General features: G+C 35.6%; 1 protein-coding gene across 1 annotated transcript; it reads right to left on the bottom strand.

The window, feature by feature from the left end:
• Positions 1-6: 6 nt before the first annotated feature.
• On the bottom strand, positions 7-12486 carry LOC113852761. Its single transcript, XM_027483129.1, has 8 exons — positions 12460-12486; positions 11702-12212; positions 11369-11540; positions 9294-9597; positions 8196-8268; positions 5297-5387; positions 516-595; positions 7-385 (listed from the first exon to the last, which is right to left on the bottom strand). Exons 2-8 carry the CDS (start codon positions 12191-12193, stop codon positions 149-151), a joined length of 1449 nt encoding a protein of 482 aa, XP_027338930.1. The 5' UTR covers positions 12194-12212; positions 12460-12486; the 3' UTR covers positions 7-148.
• Between the last annotated feature and the right edge of the window lie 15025 nt (positions 12487-27511).

The following is a 27511-nucleotide window of genomic DNA, read 5'->3' on the forward strand; positions in this document are numbered from 1 at the left end:
TTTAGTAGCTGCAATATTTTGGTTCACACCAAGGTGGAAAGGCCAAACCTGAGTAGCGTCAAAACTGAACTAAAATAAGAGACAACAAAATTCTTCATATTTGTGAAAGATTGATCTCAACCAGTGGAATCAACTGTTGCTGGAGGAGCTATTGTCGTTGGTTCTGCAGCGTTTGCAGTTGATGATGCTGTCTTTGATGTTCTTGCTGCTGCTGAGCACGATCATGGTGTTGCTGCTGCGTCGTGTTAACATACTGATTAGAAGATTGAATCTGCCTTCTTGTTCTCCATCTAATATATTCCACAAGCAGAGTATTCAAGCTTATTGAAATCCCAAATCCAGTGAATGAGGAGAGAAGAACTGAGAGAATGGCATTGACATTAAGCTACAAGTACAAAGAGGTGTGTGTTAAGATATCTTTATAGTTTTGCTCTTACCACACTCAATGACCTATTCATTAAAGTGAGGTGAACAAACATGACAACATCAAGACAGGATAAACTAAATAATCTTACTATAGTATAAAACACATGAGCAAACAGGATGATAATTGCAAACTGGAAGCAAGCATAAGCCCACATGTAACTGCCACTAACTGCCACCAAAACAAGCACGAGATTTCAAAATTTGTTAACACTGAATGTAGAGGGAGAGAATTTAGAGAGAAAGAGAGAACTAAGAGAATGAGACAAACTTCTCAGCCTTACCAAACAGAAGGATATATCGTACAGCAGAAACTACCCATTTCTATAACCACACATCATACAATTAAATAACTGTTAAATAAATGCCCTATTACAATTAAACAATTGCTGCAGAAACAATAACTGTTACATAACTGTAATTAATTAAATATTGTTGCATAATTGCCCTTACCATATAACTCTACTCTATCATTTACTCTGGCCTTCTATTTTCTTATTTCTCCTAGAGTAAATAAGCCACGTTTTAGGATTATTCTCTGCACAATCCAGAATTTGAATCAAATCTTGATCATGGGTTCTAACAGCTTATTATTCAGTAGAATGTGTAGTATACTGGTTATGCAAGACATCCATATGTATAACTATAGGCTGGTAATAGACTTATTTTAGTGGAGACTATTTCTTAGGCTAAAATTGAGTGCAACTTCCTAAACACCAGTACCCATGAATACTAAAGCATTTTAATATTTTATCAGGTGATACGTAAACATATTATTTCCTAAGCACATAAATTATGATTATTTCCAATAGTTAAAACACATTAATCATTATTAGTTAACAAATTTTTATGTTAATGAAAAATTAATGTCAATAAATAAGTGTTTAATTTAGTACGTACCCATCGTACCCTAACTCTAATGAAGGGGAAAATTACAGGGAGTACCTGGTGCTATTCCAATCAATTTTCATGCTCAAAGTAAAAGAACAAATGCCAACATTTGATTTATATAACAACTCTATCTTTTTAACCAAATTCTAAGGGTGTGTTGGAAAGACCTTATGAAAGTAGATTAAGTTTAAATAAATAAATAGTTCATAAAAATATACTCCTTTTCAAAAATAGTCTATAAAATTTTTAAGTTAATTTTAATCTTATAAAATTTATTTTTTTGAAAATAGTCCTTAGTCTATATCGTTACTGCAAGTCACTAAAAATATAAAAATTTAGTTTCCCGTTATTTATATATTAGATAACAAAAATCTAACCACATAGTTATTTTTTTATATTTTATTATTTAAAAATTAACTTTTTTAAAAAAGTTTGAAAAAATATTTATATTACTTTAAAAATTTAATAATTAATCTAAATCACATTTTTTCACTCCTCTCCCTCTATCCACCATCAATCTCTCTCTCTGAGTTGTGAAAACCTAACTTCATTTTTAGCTTCACTAGTTGCTCATCAATTCCGTTTCCACCCGAAGACAAATTCCCATCCTTCCAAATTCGATGTTGCTCGTCCCCTTTCCATGACAAAACTCTCATTTCCATTACTAGTAAAACCCCCAACTCAATAACCCTCTCGGCCTGTAGCTTGCACACTGCCCAGTATGGAGGTGCTCTCTTTTAATCTTAATGTTACAACAAAGCAAGCACATTATCCATGAAAAATTCCAGAAAGCACACTAATCAATTTTCTCAAGGAATCAGAAAAAAAAAAAAAGAGGAAGGAACCAGAGAGCCTAGAACATTCTAGAAACTCCAAAATGTGGCATCTATGGATGCCTCTAGTTCCTAATTTGACTAGGTGGTGTAAATGACGACGTTTTGTGCAGCCTAAGATGGCGAGAACGCGAGCAACATGAGCTCTGGCATGATCCCAAATCCTTTGGTGGCTTCCATAGCACTCCCTTGTGTTGGGTAAGAGAGATTTTGTTAAGTAGAGAACCTAACAATGAGTAAGACACTACAATGCAACCTCAACACCTAAGGTAATGGGTATATGGATCTATCTTCTTATAGACCTTTAACTTGCTCATATCTCATTACATGTGGAACTCAATTTACACTTAATTCTAACACTCAAAAATTCTTTCTTCCACGAGTATCCATGCTCTACACTAGAGCTGTAGAGCAACTCTTGTTCTCTTTTACATGGGTTGCCATCCACTCAACAACACTTTTTGTGTTCCACATTTTCTACACATAGGTGCCACCAGCTCTCTCAAAGCTCATCTAGTGTCATCGTTTCTCACAAATCATGGGTGCTTCTCTGCTGTGAGTTCCTCTCTATGGCAGCCTCATTTACCCATCTGAGCTATTCATCTAGATTGACCTAGATCTAATACCAATGTTGGGTGAGGGAGAATTTTTTTCAATAGGGAGCCTAACAATGGATACATCTCCTTATAGACCCTTAACTCATTCATATCTCATTTCATGTAAAACTCAATTCACACTGGATTCCAACACATTGGTGTGAAGCCTCTAGAGATGGCGCCGCTACATCTTCACCAAAGACCCTCAATTGGGGGAAGTTTCTTCCCCTCTTTCCCACCATAATCACTATCCTCAAGCCTCATATGTCAATCATCTTAACCAGATTAAGCACTTGTGAGGGAAATTCAGATTTCAGAACAAGTTGAATTTGAAGGATGGGGTGAAACTTATGATAAAGGTGAACTTGAAGCTCGGGTGAAAAGTTGGGTACTAAAGTTGCAGAGCCAACAAATGGTAAGAGACAAGGGTGTGATGATGGTCGTAGGTTGAAAGAGGTTGTTCATCTAAGGGAAGGGTCATCGTTCAAAGAAGATAACTAATTATTAAAATTTTTAAATAATATAAAAAGATAAAGTACATTATAACCCATAAATAAATTAATAAAATAATATTATGTCATTTATTAATGGTCACTTCATCAACTAAACATCAAGAACATAATAGTCAATCTCAGCTAGTGGGATAGCAGATAGTGGGATGACCTATTTCGAAAGTTTTAAATATACTTAATATAAATTAAGCTACACACACACATATATATATATATATATGCTGAAAACATACAAAATACCCAAATTAAAGACATGTATATAATTAATGATAAAAAGTGTAAATTCAAGAATATAATACATGTCAAATGTTAATAACAAATAACAACAAAATACAAGAATAAAACAAATTCAAGTCTCTAATGCTCGGAAGTTTAAAAATATTTAATATTCAAATACAAATATTTAATATTTTAATAATTATCATCATCTTCATTTCAAGATCTCTCATGTCTTCATTTTTACTTTTATCACTACTTTTATAGAGGTCTTCCTCCTTCAAAGTCTTCATCATCACATTCTTCTTCTTGTACAATTTTCTTTCCTTTTCCCGTAGACGTAGAGGAAGAAACAATTGTAATTATCTTGGATTTTGATCTAGCTTGTCATCTAGTATAGGTTATAGGCTCACTAGTCTTAATTGCATTGGTAATAATTCTCCAAATCAAATTATCATCATCAAACACTAATTCATCTACAGCACCTTCATCATCTCCACTAATTCCTTCTAGCAACCAATCATTACTATTATCAACATCCTTTAAGAGAATAGGATCATCTCATTAGAACACTCAAAACTTTTATTGAGAGCTTGGTTATATTCAATGAAAATCAAGTCTTGCAACCTTTTATGCTTAAGTCTTCTTCTCTTTTTAGAATGGATCTATTTTACCATAAAAAATATATATTAGGTTTACAGCACAGTGTCTATTGCCCTTTTTTCTTTAACTTCTTTGGTCATTTTGAACTTTAACCACTCATCGAAAGTGAATATTTTTCTATGGTTTCTTTTTTTAATTATGCAACCTTTGTAATGTGAGAAATGTTGTGGCAAATCTTGTTAACCCATATCAAATTTATTTGTGAACCTCCTCATAATATTCAAAGTCAATAAATAATTATAAATAAAGCCCACAAAATTAATTCCTATTTGTATTGTCCTCTTGACTCTTGTTATTTTTCCAATGTCTTTTAACATCAAACCAATACAATGTGCAATGAATGAAATCCAAAATAAATGTCTTTTTAACTTGCAACAAAACAAAAGAATGACGCAGAGAATGAAGATGAAGAACAAAACAAGAGGAGAACTAAGAGATGAGAAGGAGACAGATGCTTAGGGCTAGCTCAATAAGGGAGAAAAAGATATCATAAATGTAAAAGAGGGGCAAAATCACAAGATTGTCCTCCTTAAAGGTCACCCAACATTCAGAAAGGAAGGGTAAAATAGGGATTTGAACTAGGATGAAATAGTGATCGTGATGGCCACGATTTGCGTTGTTCTTGGCTGCGTTTCGCAGTACGGCAGATGCTACAATGAAACACGACGACAACAAGATGACGACACCCTATCACTCCACTCCACACCTCCGCGATAGCAGCTGTTAATGACTACTATGACATGTATGCTCCAGCTTGAGGAAGAGTGTTGATATGTAAATACAACAATTAGTGACATAATATTGAGATTGCATATATGTAAATACAGTAATTAGGAATATAATATCGGAATTCCATTTTTCCAGATCCTTACGCATTTGTATAAATTTAGGCCTGAGTCAAATGCAATACACGCAAAAATATTCAAAATAGTCTTTTTTATGGGTATCCAAATGTTTGAAGATATAGATATGATTTCATTTCTAGTAAGACCCAAATACTATTATTCAATGCTTTACGGATAAGACACACCAATTCTCTTAAGCACTCTACTCATAATTCATGGCAAAAAACCAACCGGCCCGAAAAGTAAAAAAAAACAGAGAAAACTAAGAGAACTAAATTACTTTGATATGCTAAAGCAAATAGAAAAAGCAGGTTTACCCATGGTTGAAGCAATCATAGATGCAAGGAGACCAAAGACGCAAGAGAATGGTAATGAAATGGCAAGAGCATGAGAGCCCATATCTGAAACCTGGGACACTAGAAATCATTGAATCAGACATACTACCTTTTGTACAAACATTTTGGAATAAAACAAAAGTAAAACAAGAAAATAAATACGAGGGGGAAATATAAAATATCATCCCAAACATTCTATATTAACATTAATAAGACCTTCTTGTAAGTAATAAAAGAGTCAAAGAAACAGTATCTCCTTTAAAACAAATTCATTCATGAGCAAAATGTATGGAATGACATCTTCATTAATGAGTGACTTGGCTGTTATAGTGACATCATAGATAAATTACATGTTTATTCTCCCACTCATTACGCACGTGACTTCTTTTGCATTGACCAATTAATTTTTTGGTTAGTTTTTATTCCTTTCAAATACCATTTCTTTATTTTAATTTTAATTAAATTTTAAATCTTGACACACTAATCAAATTGAAGATATATTGTTTTTAGATAAACTGAATTCTGAATCATACAAGAAAGTATTTTCAGGAGTTGTTCTCCAGCTCATTAAGTCACATGACTTCTTTGGCATTGACCAATTAATTTTTGGTTAGTTTTTATTCCTTTCAAATATCATTTCTTTATTTTAATTTTAATTTTAATTAAATTTTAAATCTTGACACACTAATCAAATTGAAGATATATTGTTTTTAGATAAACTGAATTTTAAGATTACTGTTACTTAATCAATCTTAATTTGAATTTGAATTTTGACACATTATATTAATAAAAATTAGAAATATTTTTAGCTCAATCTTAATTTGAATTTAGAATTTTTCATAATTTCTTTCTTAATTGTAAAATCCTACCTCTTTAATTCAGTTTCATTTAATATAATAAGATACTTATTATTAATAATAAAAATATTTACTCTCCTTTTAAATTTATAAACTTATTCCATTTAAAAATAATCATACTCTACACTTTTAACTTTTATTTAAAATAATATTTTAATTTAATAATACTCATGCAAGGTACAAGAAACTCAGTTATATAAATGTTCTAGGCCAAACATTAGCAGCCATTAAGATATTTTAGGTGCTAAAGTCCCAAGTTAATTGAGACGTTGGCTCTAGCAGAAAATGTTGACTGGTAGAGTATGATAGACCTTAAAATTAATAATGAAATAGATCTTAAAATTATGAGCTTGGTTATTAGAGTCCTACGAGTGGTGATTCAAATACTGAACAATTTAGAATCATAGATGACTTTGAATCATACAATACATTATTGAATTCGTGCAATTCCAAACAAACCCAAAAGTTGGCTCCTAAGGTGAGAATTGTTTTAGCCTTTATAAATTCTACTTTAGTCATATCACTAGTTGATGTGGAACTTCAACATCCAATTTACTTTTCTTCCACCATTTCTTAACAACGAAATTGAAAAGTTAGATTAACTTAAATTGTTAAATGAAAAAGAACTAAAGGAGCACTGATAAATGCACCATATTTATTTATTAAAATGCTCTATTTGCAATCTTTTAAAATAGGTTTCACTGTGTCACTCATTCATTCCATGTACTATATTTGGCTAATCCATCATTTTATTTGAGTCTTTTGAAAGAAAGGCTTCACACACACAGTCGTATGATTTTGTTTTGTGATACTTATGAGGAATTTTGAGCACAGTACATCATCTATATGATATATTTCAAGTTATTTTTTATTGTGTATCTGAATCCTGCGTATCAATAAAATTTATGGTTCAGGATTGAAAAACTAGCTTGCATTATTTGAATTGTGATTCAATAACCTTGATTATGAGATGCAATAAATTGAGAATTGTCCAGTTTTGGGTAATTACACATCTGATCTTAAAAAGGTTGTGCACCCCTCAAAATGTTACCTATTTGAAACAAGTAACAGCTATGCCAGTTGTTCCAAGTGTTAATGACTTGACATCAGCTGGAACCATTATTTGGGCTGGTGGTAATTATTGTGTCATATGTTCATTTTATTTATTATCTTTAAAATATTATCCTACCCTAAATTGTTGGGAATCAAACATAGGTAGCACAGTGGAAAAACAATGATTCTCAATGCTCTTGCAACATTCATGTTTCAAAGTTCATAAAAACAATTACTAAGATTGGAATATTACCTTTGTGAAAACATTAACCTCATCTCTACAGGAGTTCACACAAACTCTCATTAAAATCTCTCCAATCTCCTTGTGCTAGTAGAGTGCAGAGAGAGTGCTGACCTAATTTTTCAATTTAGGTCTATTCTTATATGTTAGGGTTTGAGCATCCCTTCTTCTCTTTATAAGCAACCAAAAAATAGCTCTAGCGCATCACTCCTAAGGTGGTTAACACTAATCTGCATCCTTGTCTACTGTAGTTAGGCTCATTCAATGAACCTGGCCTAACAAGGCAATATAACCTTTCTAGTGCACTAGTTTTATGCGTGTGACCCTATAGGTGTTTCTTGCTTATTTGGGATATAATATTTAAATATAAATATTCAAGCTGTTAGTGCATATACTAACAATCTCCCACTTGTACTTAATCTTGATTAGATATATTTCAAGGATTTGATTTCTGTCTATTTAATGAGAAAAGGCCACCAAGAGCCATACAATTTTTCCCTAAAAGTTTATTGACTTTGGTCATGGTATCCCTTGATCTGACACAAAGGGTCCATGTAAACAGCTGCAGGTGCAAGGTTCACCTTCACCCTAATAGTATCAATTATGTAGGTTTAATCTTATAAGTTTATACCAATGCCAACCTAATGCCCACTTCATTTCATTTCATTTGTAATATACAAGAAAAATGATCCAAATTTTTTTGTAAGTGTTTCCAAGATCAGTAGCATACCAATAGTTCCTCTAGGAAGCAAAAATATGCAAGCATGCTGACCAAGACAAGTACTGATACATCCTGCCATATCCTGTACATGACATTATAATTAGAAAGTGAGCAATTGGCCAGTATTTTGTCAGTTTGTCACAAGTTTGTAGACCTGACAAAGCATTGTGATAGATAAGCCCTATGTAGTTAGTTAGAGTTGGTTGGTTAGTTTGTTGGGCTGGGACTGTTAGTGAGAACTTTTGTTAGCTAGTTACAAAATTGCAAATAGAAGAGACAGTATAAATAATAGAGGGAAAGAGAGAGCAGAGAGGAACAATAATTTAGTTGTGGGAGAGTTTCCAGGTCCCTCGAATATCCAGGGGAGTTATTGTTGTGTCATTTTCCTGATCTATTGGTCTGCATCCACACTGGGGGAGTAGGGCTGGAATTGGGATTTTCTCTCAATAAGGATTCACTTTTCTTATCATCAGTGCCAGTTTCTATGGCATTGTCTCCTGATAAGTTTGTGACTTTGTTCAAATTCAGAAATATCCAGCACGCTTTTATTACCAAGCTAACAGCCAATTTCACACAGAGTAAGCTTTGTGGTTGGCTTGGTGAATCTTGGGTTTTCCTCCACAGTATGAAGCAGTTTCCTTCATTAACTACTGTTCTCCAAGGATTAAATCTTTAAAATTAACTTTAGTTGCAGCCATTGAAACCTATTGGAAATATCTTGCAGTTAGTGTCAGTGTAAAGTAACTTACTGCTCTAATAGAAGAGCATTTTATGTGGTAAATAATATTGTAAACATACTCTAATTAATACATTGCCAGTATAAAATAAGCAGCCAATTACATACAGATTAGTCTTTTTGGCTTCTTCACTCACTTCTTCTCCATAGTTTGGATCTCAATTTTAGGTACAATAATTCTTCACAGACCAAGTATGTAAAGCTAAATGGAAAATGAGACCTAACAACCTCATATAAGACCTAAACCCCTAAACCTAACAACCTCACAAGATCAAGCAATTAAGCACAACAGGACCATTTTAGGTCTCTCCTATGGTGTGGGAGGGAATTCAACATGAGAATGAGTTGTGCATTGATGCAATTAAACGTACCTGTAATAAGCTATTTCTCTCTGCTGTGGCGCTGGTGCACTCGATGGCTGCCTAGCAACAGTTAGAGGATTTGAAATTTTCAAGAGTGTTACAGGGAGGTTTCGTACATCCTGCTTGCAGACATCACAGGTCTTGTTTCCTTTGATACTAAACCACTTTACTGCACAGTCTTGGTGAGCAAGTGCAAGCTCACCTTTACAACTGCACTCCATCCTAAGAGTATTCGCTCCTTCCCCAAGCTCCACCAAACAAATCCTACAAACTGCTTCTTCTTCTGGAATATCCTCAGAAGCATCTTCAGAGACTAGATAATAAGAAATGGCAGCACACAGGGAGGAGAAGGAGTAAGAGGAATTTAAGCATATGGTTAACAAGATAATCAAGGACAATGAGAATAGTAAAGAAAAATTAAAAACAAAAAAAGCACTATGCAAATTATGCCTGCATAAACAGTAGTTCACCATTGATAATGCAGATATAAAGGCAACAAAATAATGTTTAATGATAAAAACAAAAAGAAAGAAAGATCAATACCACACACATTGATTTATTTGAGTAATTTCATTTAACAAAAAAGGCAATGTTTTAAACAGTAAGATAGTTACTACAACTATCTGAAAGGTTAAGATCAAAACATGTTCTTAGATGGAACAAAGTTACAGTTGACATCCCACATGGACTATAGACATAGCTAAATAAGAACTTATAAAGGCTAAAGTTATCCTCACCTTACAAGCTAACTTATAGGGTTGAGTTAGGCTTAAAGCCCAAATTCAATATGGTATTTAAAACCTATCGTACATCTAATATTGGGCCACCCTTGATTGAAAAAATAATAATTTGGCCCCACAAATTTTCCCAGTGGCCCTGTGAACTATAGTGCAACTTTCAAATGTCCAGCCTTGAGTGTGAGGAGGTTTGTTGAAGTCCCACATCAACTATATACATTATTCTTCAAATTTTATTTAAAAACAACACCACAGAAACTTCTGAGATGTTTACCTGAACAAACAAGAATTTGGGAAAAATGAGTTTTATAAAGGATTCTTGGAGACTACATAAGCGAGGAAGACTGAATTAAAATTTAGGACAAACCATTGAAAAGAGCTTCATGAAAACATTCTGAAGGCTTAAATACACTTTAGTTCTTATAATTTTTCTAAATTTTGGTTTTGCTTCCAATACTTTAAAAAGTTCGGTTGAAGTCCCTATGGTTTCTTTTTGTTAAGGAATTGGTTCTTGGGAACACAACCAAGTATAAGGACTAATACCAAAATTGAGATAGACTATTTCAAGACAAAATATGTATTTCAACCAATTCTGAAATTTGTTTTCAGAAGATCAGAATATTGTTGTCTGATTCATGTACTCAAACCCACCTAACAGGATGAGGCTTGTTCTGTTGTTATGAATTATTTAAGAGTTTTGAGTTTTTTTTTTTTTTTTTGGCATTATACCCTGTTTAAGAAGAGCAGTTTGCTTAATATAATTTCAAATCATGGTTTCTTCTTTGATTCTTTCAGACAATTATAGTCATCCTCAACAACGATTTAGATTTTAGACAATCATCCAATAACAGTAGGTAAGAAAATAAGGCAATAAATTCCAGAACAATATTTCATTCATTCTTCAGTAGGCTACTTTGATGCAGCTGCCTGAAACTAAATCTCGTTCAAATCTGCTATTTCTCAAAGTTCTCATCCTCCTTTCCTATCAAAGTGGAAAATAACAGCTTTTTTGTCCTTGTGTTTATATATTAAACAAAACTTGAAAGTAACAACTGTTACTTACTGCTCCAATAGACATATATAAGCATGGCCACTTTCATGAGACTTGTTGGAAGTTATGCACAAACTCTGAAATTAAATTATAACTCCTATCTTTTCTTTCCTCTATGTCATCATTTACATAACTCATTCCATTGTTAACATTATTTATGGTTCAGTGCCTGATTAAACAAATATCGTTGCCTGCCAAAACAACTGACTGCGTCAGACCCCACACTCTTGATCAAGAAATTTCAAAAGGATACCTAGAAGAAAGTAATGTAAGTTCCATATATTATGAACATGTACCAATCTCTGACACCAAAGCATTGGAAGTTGAAATGTCATCAGTAGTTGCCAGATGTGATCTTGCTGAAATTACACGAATCAAGCCCCTAGAATCGGTAGGCCTTAAATTAGTGGCTTTAACATTAACTGGAACTGAAAACGATCGAGTCATATGCTGATATACGGCCATTTTCTGTACGAAATGAAAATATTCATCAACATGGCATAATTTAAATATCAAATACAACAGCATGTTCAATATTAAAAATTGTTGAAGAACTTAGACTATGATGACTAGAGTATAAGAGTATTTGTTTTGATATCATGGAACAAGAATGAAGAGCAGAAACATACACTTAAATCAGAACCATTCCCTGGGTGTCTTCCATGTACATTCTCTACACCTGAGTTTGCAATTGGAGTAACAGGCAATGAATGTGCTGCTTTTGTTGATGAAGGGAACAAAATCTTGTTAAGAGAAAGGGACCTTGAAGTTGAAGGCTTATTATTATTATTATTATTATCCATAGGACCATCTGATGGTAAAGTATAAGGAACAATCAGAACTGTCCTTTCACTGTCCTGTGAACAAGTTTTGGCCCTAAAGCTCCTCTCAGAAAGTAAAGTTCTCATAGAGGACTTGACTTTGGCTGAATTTGGCCTCGGTGGCAGTCCTCTAGTGGAACCTGGACTTGACAGCGTAGAACCATCTGTGGAAGAAGAAGATAATGCATTTTCTATTGACCTTGCTGGTATTTGCAGAGAGGAGAGGCTTGGTCTTCTGGACTGTGGAATCAAAGAGGTCTTGTCACCTTTTCCATTCCCAGCACAAGTCTTAAAAGCCATCAAAACTAGTTCAATGACACTAAGAAGAAAAAGTGAAGTATAAAACTTTTCTTTTTCTTTGCAAACAATGAAAAAACAAAAGGCAAATTTTTTGTTTCTTTAACAGTTTAACCCAAGTGGTGAAAAAAGTGGACTTTGCATCATCTACGTCCCTATAGCTAAAACTAAACAAACCCATTTGGTCTGAAGACAAATCATGATACAATCAAAAGGGTTTCAGCATTGAGATTTTCAACAAAGGATCAAAGTGGGTTTTACAGAATCACCTGATCGTGAAGAAGAAGAGCAGGATCTGCTGCCTCTCTTTGAAGTTCAGCATTTGCCTTGTCCATCAAAGAAAGATTCCAATGAATAGTAATATCAGATTCAGAGGAAACGGAAAATGATATTTTGTGAGGAGATATGCAACACTTAAATCATCAATTATGATACCATCACATCAGATACCACAAAATAGAATAACGATGTTAGTAAAAGGAAGAGGAAAGTGAATGAAAATGTTGCTGGCTGTACGTGTAATTAGAGCGGGTTGGTAGGAGTTTACGAGAAAAAATATGTCCAAGTGATTAAAACTTTCGGACCATTGACGGGAATCTAGTTATAACAAATTTAATCGGTGAAATTTACTGTATTTTGAATAGTGAGGGATGAAATCTCCTGCAAAAATTACTAAATTTAATTTTATATCTAAAGGTTTAAAACATATTTGTTTATCAATAATTAAAAATACTAGTTAATTATTATCGCTAAATAATTTTTTATTTATAATTTTAAAATTTATATTACTCTGTAATTTCTTCACAAATCTCAACAAAATATTTTTTCCTAATCCTATCTTCATCCTCATCTGCTTCATCTTTGGTATCGCTACCATTGTGCCTAATGGTTTTCCTTCCTCTAATTGGTTTTATTTTTTCGTCACTTCAAATTCTTCAAGTGAGTTTTCAACGATACTGATGGGTTGCGGTAACTTGGGCCCTTCAAGCATACCCGTAGGAGAGGGGGTAACAAGGGGAATAGAGAAAATGATTTTGCAGTGTAACTAATGGCAAAGAGAGAGTGAGGGAGGGAATACTTGAATATGTTAGAATATCGTCATGTATTCAGGGTTCTTCCCTGGTTGTTTCGTCTTTTTACCATAATAATATAAAGTCCTATCAATCTGGTATTAGAGCTCCTGATCCTAGGAGTGTTTAGATGGTAAAAACACAAATGGAGAGTCGAATGGAGAACGTGGAATGCAGGTTGGAGGGAAAGCAAACGTCCGTTCAGGAGATGTTTTAGAAGCAGATGAAATAGATGGTGAGGACGATAACTGAATGGTTCGAACCAACCATGACGAACCTCCAAGAGGAAGGGGAACATGGTGCCAAAAATGTAGTTGCAGGAGATTTAAGTAGAAGCCATAAAAGAATTGAAATTGGGACTTGGTAAAAGCAACCAAAGTAATGTGAACAAGGGAGCAAATATTGCAAAGTGACGTGAACGGATCTAAGAGCAAGTGAAAAGGAATTAATGCCAAGTAACCTATTACATAAGTAATGATGTGAGATCAAGGGAAGAAGATTTTATTAATATAGAAAGCAATTGAATTAGGAACAAAGAAAAGAAAGTGTTTCAAATAGTCATAATTCACCAAATAGATAAGAAGAAATCATGATAAAAGAAACTAGAACCATGCAACGTGTACAGTTAGGAGATTTAGGTAATGAAAAAAATTAATTGCAAAAGGAAAAATCTTAGTCAAAGAGTCAAGATTAAACAAAATTGTTAGTTAATTATCGTGAAGATAAAATCAAAACTTGGCTAAACATAGGTAAAAAATGACATCACTTTAGCAAGCCTTAAATGTGAAACTACTAGGGACATTTCAACGTGTAAGATTAGGAAAGAAGGCAATGAATGGCCCTTACAACGTGTAAGCTTAGGGTGAATTGCAAATGACAATGAGTATAAGAAGATAAAATTTTCAAACTATGGTGACTCATCAAAGGTTTTAAGGAGGAAGAACCTAAAAGAAACCAAGGAGACTTAAGCCATTTAATGCATGAATAAAGTAACGTTCAAGGTTTATCCAAATGGTAAAAATCTACCAAAAGCAATGATGATTTACCAAGTCTAAAAAAAAAACCTTAATTCATGTCAAAGCTACCCTAAAATCACTTTCAAATTTTCACCTTCTCACTTTGTCTTTCACGCCCAAATTTAGTAAGAAGCTTCTTGCTTTTTCAATCATTTTCACATATAATGATGATAGAAGAAATTCTCTTGGAGAATTTGGGAAGACACCAAAAAATTTCTCATACCTCTAAAGAAAAAAAACTTAAAGTTTAAAAAATCCTAAAATAAGAAATGTAAAATATGAAAGAATTCCTAAATTAGCCTTCATGACATCTATTTATATACTTTGGAGTCATGTGGGCATTGAAATGCTAGAATGAACATTGAAACACTTGTGAAGCCTTTTTGCATATACACAAGAACATGCAAGGCTAAGAGCCAGCATTGGAACATGTAACTATTTGAAGTTGCCTGAGCTTTGTGTGTTGAAATGCCAAACTTTAGAATTGGAACACCAAGGTCTTGGACTATTTTTGTTATCCTTAGTGTACTGGATAAGGCCTTACTCGGTTCTACTCGTAAAAAAAGGTAACTGAGTACCCCTTCAGCCTAATATAACCGAACACCTCTTGTTAGATGAGGAGGTAATTAACCCAATTGAGAGTAATAATCAGAATATTATTTATTTTAATTAAAGGGCCAAAACCAAGGTTGACTCAACAAACTCATTAGCCCATAACAATGCCTATAAAAGAAAGGTAGGAAATATAGGTAAAGAGTTGACTTTTAATTATTAAAATAGTATTTACTGCTCAGAATCGAGATCTGACTTCAGCATCGGAGTGCCTTTTGCAGGTACCCTCTCCACGTCAGCAACATACAGAAGGATGTCCCTCACTTTTTCAATCATCATGGTACTAATAAGAAGCCAACAAGAGGGACATAATTATCAAGGACAAACTTCTCGTCAACAGGAAGATGTCACACCCAATCAACTGATCCCTGAAGTTTTGGCCAAAAGAGAAGGAGATGCAAGCCTCTCTTCTATAGTAAGACAGTTACAGGCCGAGATGAGGGAAATGCAACAGGCCAGAGAGAGAGATGCTCTTGAGATGTCAGCTTTAAGGAGGGAGAACGCTAACTTGAGGGAGGAAATTAAAATCCATATACCCTCTCAGACTACCTCGTTCGCTTAAGAGCAGGGAGAGTCCTCGGCACTGCAAGAAAAGCCTAAGGGAACTCCACAAGTTGGAATCCCTACTAAATGGGACAATGTCTCGGGTCGAAGCCCTTTTATTCAGCCTATCCTGGAGGCTAAGTTACCTGATAACTGGAGAGGTTTAACATTAGAAAAGTATAATGGAACGTTTGACCCAGGAGAACACTTGAATATTTTCATAACCCAAGTCGGTTTGTATACAGAAAACGAGGCCTTATAGTGCAAGATTTTTCCCATTTCCCTTTGAGGACCAGCTCTCAGTTGGTTCACCCAACTCCCCCTTCCTCCATTGACTCTTTCGCAATCCTTACACGACGATTCAATCTACAGTTCGCCATAAGCTGAGCTCACCCCCTGACATCCCTAGCACTCGTCAATATTTGCCAAGAGAAAGGAGAAACACTTAGAGCGTTCATGAAACGCTTTGGCAAAGTAACCCTTTCAATCCACAATTTGAAACCAGCCGTGGCCACGCACCACCTCATAACGGCCCTTAGACCAACACCTTTTGTTAATAGCATATGTAAGAAACCACCCATGGACCTAAACGAATTAAGGAGTCGGACAGCCAAATATATGCAAATGGAGGAGTTAATTGAATACCGGAACCAAGTCCGGATAGATCAAGGGGGATCCAATTCGAGAGAGGCGGACAAAAAAAAAACTTTCAAGTCTCGATAAGAAAACAAAGTCAAAAGAAATGATGTTGAGAGGCTGTCTAGAGGTCCCAAGTATCCTTCATATACTACTCTCAACACCAACCGATCTAGGCTACTTGACCAAGCTCTCGCGACTAAAATATTGAGCATGCCCAAGCGTGCTAATACCCCCATCGAGCAGACAAAAGCAAATTTTGCCGATATCATCGCAATAGGGGCCATACCACATAAGAATACACGGCCCTGAAGGATAAAATCGAAAATTTGATCAAAGAAGAGCACCTTCGAGGATTTGTGCAAACAAATCCCACTGGTCATACTGAAAGAAGTAGAGACCGATATCCCCAATCCTCAAGAAGATATAAGGATAAACAGCCTAAACGACAACAGAGCCGGTCAAGAGAACCTCCTGCGAAACAGATATGAGGAACGGGAGAAATACCCAAAGTGGGTTATTAACACCATAGCCGGTGGGTTTGCGGGTGGAGAACCCTCCAATTCGGCTAGAAAGAGACATATGAGACAAGTCCACTCTGTCAACAATATATCGCTGGGTAGTAGAATTTGGATTCCCCTCATCACATTCCCTAACAACGACTTTCAAGGGATAGATCCAGTGCAAGATGACCCTATGGTTATAAATGTGGATATCCTCAATTGCACCGTCAGGAAAACACTAATTGACCAGGGGAGCTTCGCCGATATCCTCTACTGGAACACATTCAAACAACTAGGGATACTAGAAGATGAACTCAGAAGGTATCACGAACCACTGGTCAGTTTTTCTGGGGAATGAGTAGAGACTCGTGGTTGCATTGACCTGTACACCTCATTCGCGTTCGAAAATGAAGAAAACGCATTAAGGTCACTTACCTGGTGGTGCACGCGAATACTTCGTACAACATACTACTCGGTCGATCATCACTTAATAAATTGAAAGTCATAATGTCTATTCATCACTTGGCTATGAAATTTCCATCAGAAAGGAGTTGGATTGTTACAGTACATGCTGACCAAAAGACGGTTAGAGAATGCTATTTTGCAAGCCTGCGCTTAAAACCGTTCCAGGAGTACAAGCGAGACGTCAATATCGTCCTCCCTCGATCAGAAGAAAATCTGGATATGGAGTTAGATCCCAGAATTGATGAAGGATGTCAGGTCGAGCCCAGCGAAAATAAGCAGCCCTTCCAATTGGGACCGAAGCCTGAACAAATCACTTATCTTGGCGCCGGGTTGTCCCTACAAGAAAGGTAGGACCTTTAGAAAGTCTTGCTGCGAAATGCTGATTTATTTACCTGGTCAACGTCAGATATGCTAGGAATAGAACCAAAATTTCTCTGTCATCATCTCTCGATGTATAAGGGAGTCAAGTCGATAGCACAGAAAAAGAGAAAAATTAGAGGTGATAGAGTGAAAGCAGTCAAAGAGGAAACCAATAAGCTGCTAAAGGCCAGCTTTATCCGAGAAGTAAGATACTCTACCTGGTTGACCAATGTAGTCATGGTCAAGAAGGCCAACAGGAAATGACGAATATGCACTCACTTCACAGACCTCAACAAGGCGTGTCCAAAAGACGTCTATCCTCTTCCAAACATTGACACGTTAGTGGATGGTGCAGCTGATCACAAGATACTCAGCTTCTTGGACGCTTACTCTAGATACAATCAGATTTGGATGCATCCCTGGACGAGGAAAAAATGGCATTTATCACGAACTCGGCAAATTTCTGTTACCGAGTGATGCCCTTCGGCTTGAAAAACACAGGGGCAACATATCAGAGACTGATGAATAAAATTTTTGAAAAACAAATAGGAAAATACATGGAGGTATATGTTGACAACATGGTAGTCAAATCCATTTCCTCGGAGCAACATCTTGCTAATCTAAATGAGGTATTCGGCGCATCCAAGCAACATAAGATGCGGTTTGATCTTGAAAAGTGCACATTCGAAGTAGCCGGTGGCAAGTTCCTGGGATTCATGCTCTCTGAAAGGGGGATCCAGGCAAATCCTGACAAGTGCCAAGCCATCATTGAAATGACCAGTCCTCGGAATGTCAAAGACGTCTAAAGACTTGCCGGCCGAATTGCTGTCCTCGCCAGATTTCTGCATATTATGGCAAAAAGGTCTCAGCCTTTTATTGATTTGCTCAAGAAATTGCAAAAATTCACCTGATTCGATGAATGCGAGGCGGCCTTTTTCCAATATAAAAACGTGTTAGCAGCACCGCCTGTGTTGATTAAACCAAAACTCGGACAGGATATGATTATTTACTTGGCTGTAACAGAAAATGCAATCAACTCGGTCTTATTACAAGAAGCACCTGAACCAGCTCCTGTATACTTCATCAGTCGAACACTCCAAAGTGCTGAAACTTGATATCAGTTGATGGAGAAGATAGTGCTAGCTCTAGTTCACACAGTTCGTCGGCTAAGGCATTACTTCCAAAGCCACCGGGTTATCGTACGCACCGACTGCCCAATGGCCAAAATTTTGAGAAAACTGGAGTTAGCTGGTCGGTTAGTGGCATGGACAATCGAGCTATCCCAATTTGATATCCATTTTGAAAGCTGACGCCTTCTCAAAGCTTAGGTGCTTGCAGACTTCGTCAACGAGTTTATTACCCAAAAACAGATCACCACTGATATATGAAACCTGTATGTAGACGGATCATCAAACCAACTGGGTAACGGAGCAGAAATTATATTAAAGGGACCAAATAGTGTAACAATTGAATAATCTATTCGGTTTGGATTCAAAGCATCCAATAATCAAGCTGACTATGAGCCTCTGCTTGCCGATCTCAGATTGGCGAAAGAAATTAGAGTGAAACGCATCATTTGTTGGAGCGATTCGAAGGTAATGGCCGAACAGGTCAGTGGAACTTATCAGGTGAAGGATTCAGTTATGCTCTAATACTACCAGGAATTCAAGAATATGGAGGAAGAATTTGACGAGGTACACGTTTGGTACACACCGAGGACTATGAATGTACAAGCCGATAAGCTTGCTAGGCTGGCTAACCAAAGGAAACCAGGGCAGTTACAAAGTGTGATTCATCCAAACATACATACACTCAACATTTCTAAACAAAAGTGCATGAACATAGAAAATAGGCCTCAGAATTGGATGACCCCAATCATTCAGTATCTCACCAACAACAGCTTACCAAATGACCTAATCTTGGCTAAGAAGATAAGAATGCAAGCAGCCAAGTACATCCTTCTCGGTAAAGAACTATATAAGAGAGGAATTTCAACACCCATGTTGAAATGCCTAGATGAAGACCAAGCCAGCTATGTAATGAGGGAAATTCATGAAAGTATTTGTGGTACCCATTCCGGTGGACAAACCATGACAACTAAGGTCTTGAGAGCCAGATATTATTGGTCGACACTATCCAAAGATTGTGATATCTTTGTAAAGAGGTGTATCTCCATTCAGCAACATGGTCCCCACATACACCAACATGTCGATACCCTTCACCCCATCTGTTCTCCTTGGCCTTTTGCCATTTGGGGAATGGACCTTCTCGGTCCTTTTCCCTTGGCAAAAGGACAATGTAAATTCCTGATTGTCGCTATAGATTACTTTACCAAGTGGATTGAAGCAAAACCACTCGCTACCATCACGGCCAACAATGTACAAAGTTTACCTGGAAAAATATTATCACACGATTCGGTCTCCCTCATGCCATTATCACAGATTACAGGTTGCAATTGACAAACCGGTGATTCAATGAATTCTTGGAAGGATTGCATATCAAACACAGGGTTACATCTATTAAGTATCCTCAATCCAATGGACAAGTTGAGGCTGGGAACAAAGTCATCCTACATGAACTTAAGAGACGATTACGTTCGGCAAAAGGAGAATGGGCAGAAAAGTTGCCCGAGATCTTATGGGCTTATCGGTGTATGTCACAAACAACCACAAAAGAAACACCTTTTTGGTTGACCTATAGTACTGATGCCATGGTGCCGGTCGAGATTGGAGAGCCATCATTTCAAAAACAACAATTTGAGGAATCGGCAAACGACGAATCCTTTGCCATCAACCTAGATTTATTGGATGAAGTACGTGGTCAAGCAACGATAGTGGTCGAAGCTAGCAAAAGGATAATGGCAAGGAAGTTCAATTCAAAAATTAATCCAAGACAATTCTATGTTAATGACTTGGTGTGGCGAGTAACAGGGAAAGCACGTCGGGACCGACGAGAAGGGAAATTGGCTGCTAATTGGGAAGGGCCTTTTCAGGTAACGGCTCGGCTAGACAATGGGTCATACAAGCTAGAGACACTGGAAGGGAAGACGATACTGAGGACTTGAAACAGCACACATTTAAAGCATTATTTCAGTTAAGCATTTGTAATATGTAATCAGTGCACTCTTTTCCTCACCCAGGTTTTGTCCTCTTAAAAGAATATGAAAAAGGGTTTTTCTGGGAAGGTTTTTAACGAGTCACATTATCAATAAAATACTTCTTCTACAGCTACTCGATTGTCTTGAATCATTTATTAAATTCCCTCCTAAGTATTCCTACTTGGCCAAGGTTGAAATTAATAAAATTCCCTCCCAAGTACCCCTACTCAGCTAAGAATGAATCATTTATTAAATTCCCTCCCAAGTATTCCTACTTGGCCACGGTTGAAATTAATTAAATTTCCTCCCAAGTACCCCTACTCAGCTAAGGATGAATCATTTAATAAATTCCCTCCCAAGTATTCCTACTTGGCCAAGGTTGAATTATTTCCCTCTCGAGTACCCTACTCGGTTAAGGATAAATCATTTATTAAATTCCCTCCCAAGTATTCCTACTTGGCCAAGGTTGAAATTAATTAAATTCCCTCCCGAGTATCCCTACTCGGCTAAGGATGAATCATTTATTAATTTTTTTCTCAAGTATTCCTACTTGGCCAAGGTTGAATTATTTCCCTCCCGAGTACCCCCTACTCGGTCAAGAATGAATGAATTTTATTTTTTACATTAGCAAAATACAATCTCTCTTCAGTATATTGGAAGATTTCATTATATCAACTAGTCGGATATACTCAATCTAATCAAAGTCAAGCTATATATGTTATTTACAATATACGTAGTAGTACTCGGCTAAGTAACAAGGAAGACTGAAGAAAAAATGCATTTGTATCGATTAAACCAAAGGGATTACAAAACTAGGGCACTATCGGCCCATGAATACAAAGGAAAATTACAAAAAAGAAATTATTTTTTTTGTTAATTCCCCCTCTCCTCGGCATCAGGACCAGGGGCATTCTCAGCTGTTGGGATTCGGCTAGGGGCCTCGGCGTCAGGCTCCATGTCATCATCTACTTCGTCATATTGCAAGAAACTTCCGCCAAAGAAGTCTCTGGTTAGGTCGAAATGGAAGTCGGTTGGAACTTGGCAAAATTCCTGACATTGACAGACAGCATGTTGGAAGCCTGCTTCATGTTTGACAACCATCTTGTCTGAACATTTGTCAGAAAATGTCTTCATTTCAGCCTCTGCCTTCTGCCTTTCATGAGCCAAGGCCTCTTCCATTTTGAGAGATTTAGCTCTGAGAGCTTCCTCCATCTCCAGTGACTTTGCCCTTAAAGCCTCCTCCATCTCGGCTTCCTTAGCCCTTAAAGCCTGCTTGGTGCTCTGAAGTTGACACTCCGTTATACTGTAATGTTCTTTAAGTTGAATGATCTTGGTCTCCAGACCCTTGTTGGTCTCGGTAAGGGCAGCTTGGATTTCTTCACTCTCTTGTTTAGTCCTTTGAACCTTCTCCAACTCCAGCATGGGCTCCAACGCCAGCCTTCGGAGCATCACCATGGCTCGGGCTTGAAGCTCGGCGTAGCATTGCCACAAAGACTTGCGGTTTAAATTGTTGACAACGTCCCTGCCCGAATTAGAGACTAGATCGGGGGCAACCACTCGTCTAGCCCGAACCTCGTCGGCTCGGAAGGAGTCAGATAGAACCGCTGGGGGAATCACGAAGTTTGAAGGGCTACTAGCTCCAACCATTTCAGCAACTTGGGCTTGCTTTCATGCCCCATCAGCACCAGTCTGTTTCTTCTCCTTCTCCCCTTCTTTCTCCTTGGCCTTCTCCTTTCGCTTCTTCGGTTGCCTTTCTGCAAGAACAAGGTCTTGGGGTGGAGGACGAGGCTCAGTTACGTCAGGAACATGGTCAAGAGGGGTGTCAGTGCTCTTCAACTGGTGTATCACCTGCAGTCCGTCTTCTCAGACCATGACGGTAGGTCGACATGTTTACCCCTTTCTGAGCCATTAAACCTACAACAAAAACATAAAGTCAAATCAATACAATTTGATTAAAAAAAAAGACTGTAAAAATGAACCATACCATCCATGTCCAGACATGGATGAGGGGACTTCTGTAAGAGAATGAGGGCTCAAGCAGAAAGCTCTCTAGGAAGAGACTTAAGTATTCCAAGGCTGACACATCGGTAGCCGATAACATATCCTCGGGTAAAACGTCATACTGACGAGGTACCCAAGTCCAGTGGAAGGGGAAAAGTGTGTTACCTTCGCTATCAAAAAAATAATTTCTACCTACAGGATGCACGGTTACCTTGAAGTAGCCGGTCTTGAAACCCTTGAAAGACGAAGCATAAGGCTTGAATAATGGCAATTCAAGTTGCCTTATTAAGGATACCCACCTTACTAAATCTGAAGGACAAGTACAAAAGAAATGAAGAAATAAACCTACACTAGGTTCTATGTAATGAAATTTACATAAGATTCTAAAGGCTTGTATAGACGCCCACCCATTCAGATGAAGTTGTGTCGACGCTACATTTAAAACCCTTAACAGTCCCATTTGGAAGTCGTCAAAGGGTAGCTTTATACCTGATTCCTTAAACATGTACTCATATACTAAGAAGGTGTCGGCCATTTCAACACCTCCTAGGAACACTAGGTTGGGATTGCCGGAGTCATTTCCTCAGCAAGTGTCGATCGTTATTGGATAGGGAGTAGAAGACTCTCATAATGAAATATCACAGTGATCTACAAAAGATTGAAGGTCTCGGTTCCTTTGAAAGCGAGAGAAGTAAGCGGCCACCTCCCCATGGACCCATTTGTATCCAGAAACTGTACAAGGAGGGAATACTGGTCTTTCTCTAAGAGGGCTGACATTCGGTAACGAATGAGTAGATTCAGAGTCGTCGGCAGCACCCGACGGTTTGGCGCCATCACTGCATTTCTTAACTACCCGTTCTACTTCATCTTTTGCCCTACTCGGTCTTGAAGGAACCTCACCCTCTTTGGTTCTTCTAATGCTATCAACCTCAACAGTAGTCAGTCTCGACAAATAAGATAAAAAGTCCTCCCACTCTAAGGATTCGGCCATTGAAGACTAATGAAAAAATGAATGAATGAGTAAAGCGTACCTTACTACAATAGTCGGTTCAAAGGAAAAGAAGAATGAGCTCTCGGCAAGCAAACACCCTAATAACCTTTCAGTTCAGAACAAAAGTGACAAATTGAAGCCTGGACCACCATGTATTTATAGAGTACATGGCATCAGGCAAGCGAAAGGTCGCACCCCCTCTGGACCTTTAGATCTTTTCCAGATCTATGGCTCAGATCAGACACCCTTTTGTTTCAGACACACACTACGAGAAAACCCTAAAAACTGAAACCCTGAAGGTTAGAAACCCTGATATGACTGAAATCTTTATTTAATTACTTATTATTTTATTTTTCACCTAATAATTTTCTTCATGATTACACCCCTCGACCTATTTAACTTTTTTGTTAAACTGAATACCCTCTCAGTTTATTGGTCTTCCCTTAAACCGAATACTTTCTTTATATATTGGCCGCTTCAGAAACCTAGTACCTCCTCGGTATACCTACTTTATCTTAAAACTGAGTACTTCCTTATCTACATACCCTTGGTGTTTATGTCATTATTATTAAGCCCTCACTTCGTTCTTCTCCGGGCTTGGGGGGCTAGTGTACTGGATAAGGCCTTACTCTGTCCTACTTGTAGAAAAAGGTAACCGAGTACCCCTTCGACCTAATATAACCGAACACCCCTTGTCAGATTAGGAGGTAATTAACTCAATTGAAGGTAATAATCAAAATATTATTTACATTAATTAAAGGGCCAAAATCAAGGCTAACTCAACAAGCCTATTAGTCCATAACAAAGAAAAGTAGGAAATACAGGTAAAGGGTTGACTTTTAATTATTAAAATAGTATTTACTGCTCAGAACTGAGATCTGACTTTAGCATCGGAGTGCCTTTTGCAGGTACCCTTTCCACGTCAGCAACGTACGGAAGGACATCATCCTATCCAGGAATAGATCAAAAGATTAGTGTTTTCCTAACATAAACACTAAGTTAATACGCGTTGAAATGGCTAGCTGAGTGTTGGAACGTTTAATACTTTGCTCCAACTCTAATTTTGTGTATTTGAGCGCCTAGTCTTTAATCTAATTTTTATAATTTAATGGCTTCTTCAAGACATTTCTCTATTCTAATTTTTTTCTAAAATAAAAATTAACAAAAATTAGTTAAATTAATAATAAAGTTACTTAAAGTTTAAAGTAATATGAATTCTTAAAGCACTTGTGGTTGCTAAATTAAATGTTAGGATGTGAGACAATATATTAAAATCAATTTCAAGAATGCAGAGATATAATGTTAATTAAATAGTAACGAATGAATGCACAAATTGCATTTCTAATGTTGGGCATAAAAAAGCCGTTTTGACACTTAACACTTCAATGGTACTAACGTTCACCAAAATCATAGGCAAAAAAATGCTTAACTCCCAACATTTTGATGCATGGGGTTCAAAATTATTATTAATCTTTTCAATTTCAAAGCGTAAAAATGTCAATTTCTTGGTATTTTGATGTTCTAGGCTTTGTTCATATACTTTTTCTTTCAATCATGCGTAAAAATTCCTTTCTGTAGGCATTTTGACACAGAATCTACAATCAATCATAAAATTATCAATTATTAGACATAAAAACATTACTCCTCTACGTTTTGATGCTTAAGGCTTAGCTTCATGGTATTTTTTTTTTTTCCCTCTCATTTTGGGTGTAATCACTTTTGGCGTTTTGACTCAGTAAAATACAAAACAATTCAACTTTTTTTAATCTTTTTTTGGACTTAAAAATGTCTACTTTTGACATTTTGACGCGCAAGATATTATAGAGGCAATATCTTACAACTTTTAGGATAACTTGTGAAGAAAATATATCATAGCTCCAATTTTTTTTTTCTGAAAAATTATCTTTTAAATTGAAATTGTAAAAAAATATTTTTAACAAAATAAAAACTATCTCAAAACTCGACTCAAATTATCTAGATGTAAAAATGTTCATAACGTTTAAATACTTAGCTTACATCAACTATAATTTCTTGTTATTGCAGGTAAAAATACTCATTCTTGCGTTTTAACACAACATACAAAAAATTATGTGTCATGTGTTAGCTTAAAAAAGCATAAGCTTGTCATAAAAACATAGAGTTTAACTTCTAATGATCTATTCTCCTTTTTTTCTTTTGTATGATCACTTCTAAAAACTTAGAAAATTCTTTATATTTTATTTTTCTCAATTAAAAAATAAAATTAATGAATTCAAAAACATAATTATAAATACTACATACAAATATGGAGTTGTCTCCAACAGAGCTTATTTAATGTTACAAGCTTGATGTACTTGGTTATTGCATGTTCTTTAATTATTCCTTCAAGTTTACAATAATATTCCCAACAAAGCTTTCTTGAGAATTATATTAGTGTATATCTCACTAGAACATGTCATGTCATGCTTTTTCTTACTTTTTTAGTGTGTGTGTGTGTGTTTTTTTTTTTTTTTTTTGTTATGAAAAGTATTCTCAAATTTGCAGTTTTCAAAAGATTTCTGACACTTGGACTCAACAATCTAACAATAGCAACCAAAATTTAATACACTTTATTTGCTTATGCAAACAAATGTGTCAAGTGCATAAATCATTTTAATGAGTATATTCATTATCAGCGTATCTTTCTTGATTTACAATTTGAGCATTCAACATAGTAGGGTGATATATTAAGCAAAATGTAAATAAATAAATAAATAAAATTATTTTTGAGTATATGTTTAATTGTACAAAATGACAAATACAGAAATATGATGAACAAACAATTGTGATTTGATTATCTTCTATTTATCTTTTTTACATTAAAAGTTATGTTATCTAACTCTTAACATGCAATAAAGATTAAGTTCTCTGATGTAATATATTTTAGGTTTATATTTATAGTTTTGTTTTGGTTAATAAATACTTTTCATATGCTTTATTTTTAGAGTTTATATCATTTTCTAGTTATTTGAATAAATTGGGCTTATTACAAATAAATGCTTTAATTTTATATTTTTGATTATTCTGACTTCTGAATACTCTTTTAGTTATAACTTTTTCTACAAATATCATTTTTGGCTGATTTTAGTTGCATTTGATTCTACATATCCAAGGCTTCAAAATGCATATATGGATCAATGGATTTGGAGTTATTTTTAATTTTTTATGATTTTTTGAAGTTGAGATATATTTGCTAAATATTACTGCTAGATTGCATTTGAACCCTTGTTATTTAATAATTGTATTTAGCCTTTTAGATATTATTGAGACCTAAACTTTGGCTACTTAATTTGCTCTAATCAGAATTTATAAATAGACTAATAAAGTTTTGAATTAGGGGAAAGGTGATTAGACACTTTGAGATTTTGAGACTTGATCGAAATAAGAATATTTGTTTCTACTTTCTCTCGAACTCTTTTTTTTTTTCATTCTTGCATGGAGTAAGCGTTTCAATGGAAGGCTAAACCTCTCGTTCAATCTGTGGAATTCAAACGTTGTAATTATGACTTGAGTTTTGTGTTAAATTGTTCTGAGTTTGTTCTCTTTTCTCTCTAATCTCGGAATTGTGTATTGCGATCGTAATTGACTTTTTTGTTGTTAGAATTCAAATTAGGACTCAATTGATGTTCTGATTTGATAATTCATGTAGATTATGTTAAATGATTATTTGATTTAATTTGTAACTCTATTCAATTAGGATATTCAATTGAATTAATAATTGAATTGGATGATTATTCAAACACAAATTTAAATCTTTAGATACTGTAATAGTCTAAGTTACACACAATTGGTATTTTGTGGATTGATATTTTTTAATTCATTTTTACTCACTTTAATTATGTTCGTAATTTAATTAATTGTAATTTTTAAAACTCCAAAAATCTTAGTTGTAATTTTTTAAATAAAACCTAAAATTGAATTTGATTAAGAATGTGTTTCCATGAATCGACTTAAATTTAACTCTATACTTCAAAATCTTTTAAAAAAATTTGTTATTTTGATAGCAACT

This window comes from Abrus precatorius, unplaced genomic scaffold, assembly GCF_003935025.1.
Source record: "Abrus precatorius isolate BTA unplaced genomic scaffold, Abrus_2018 Scaffold10, whole genome shotgun sequence".
NCBI classification, from domain to species: domain Eukaryota; kingdom Viridiplantae; phylum Streptophyta; class Magnoliopsida; order Fabales; family Fabaceae; genus Abrus; species Abrus precatorius.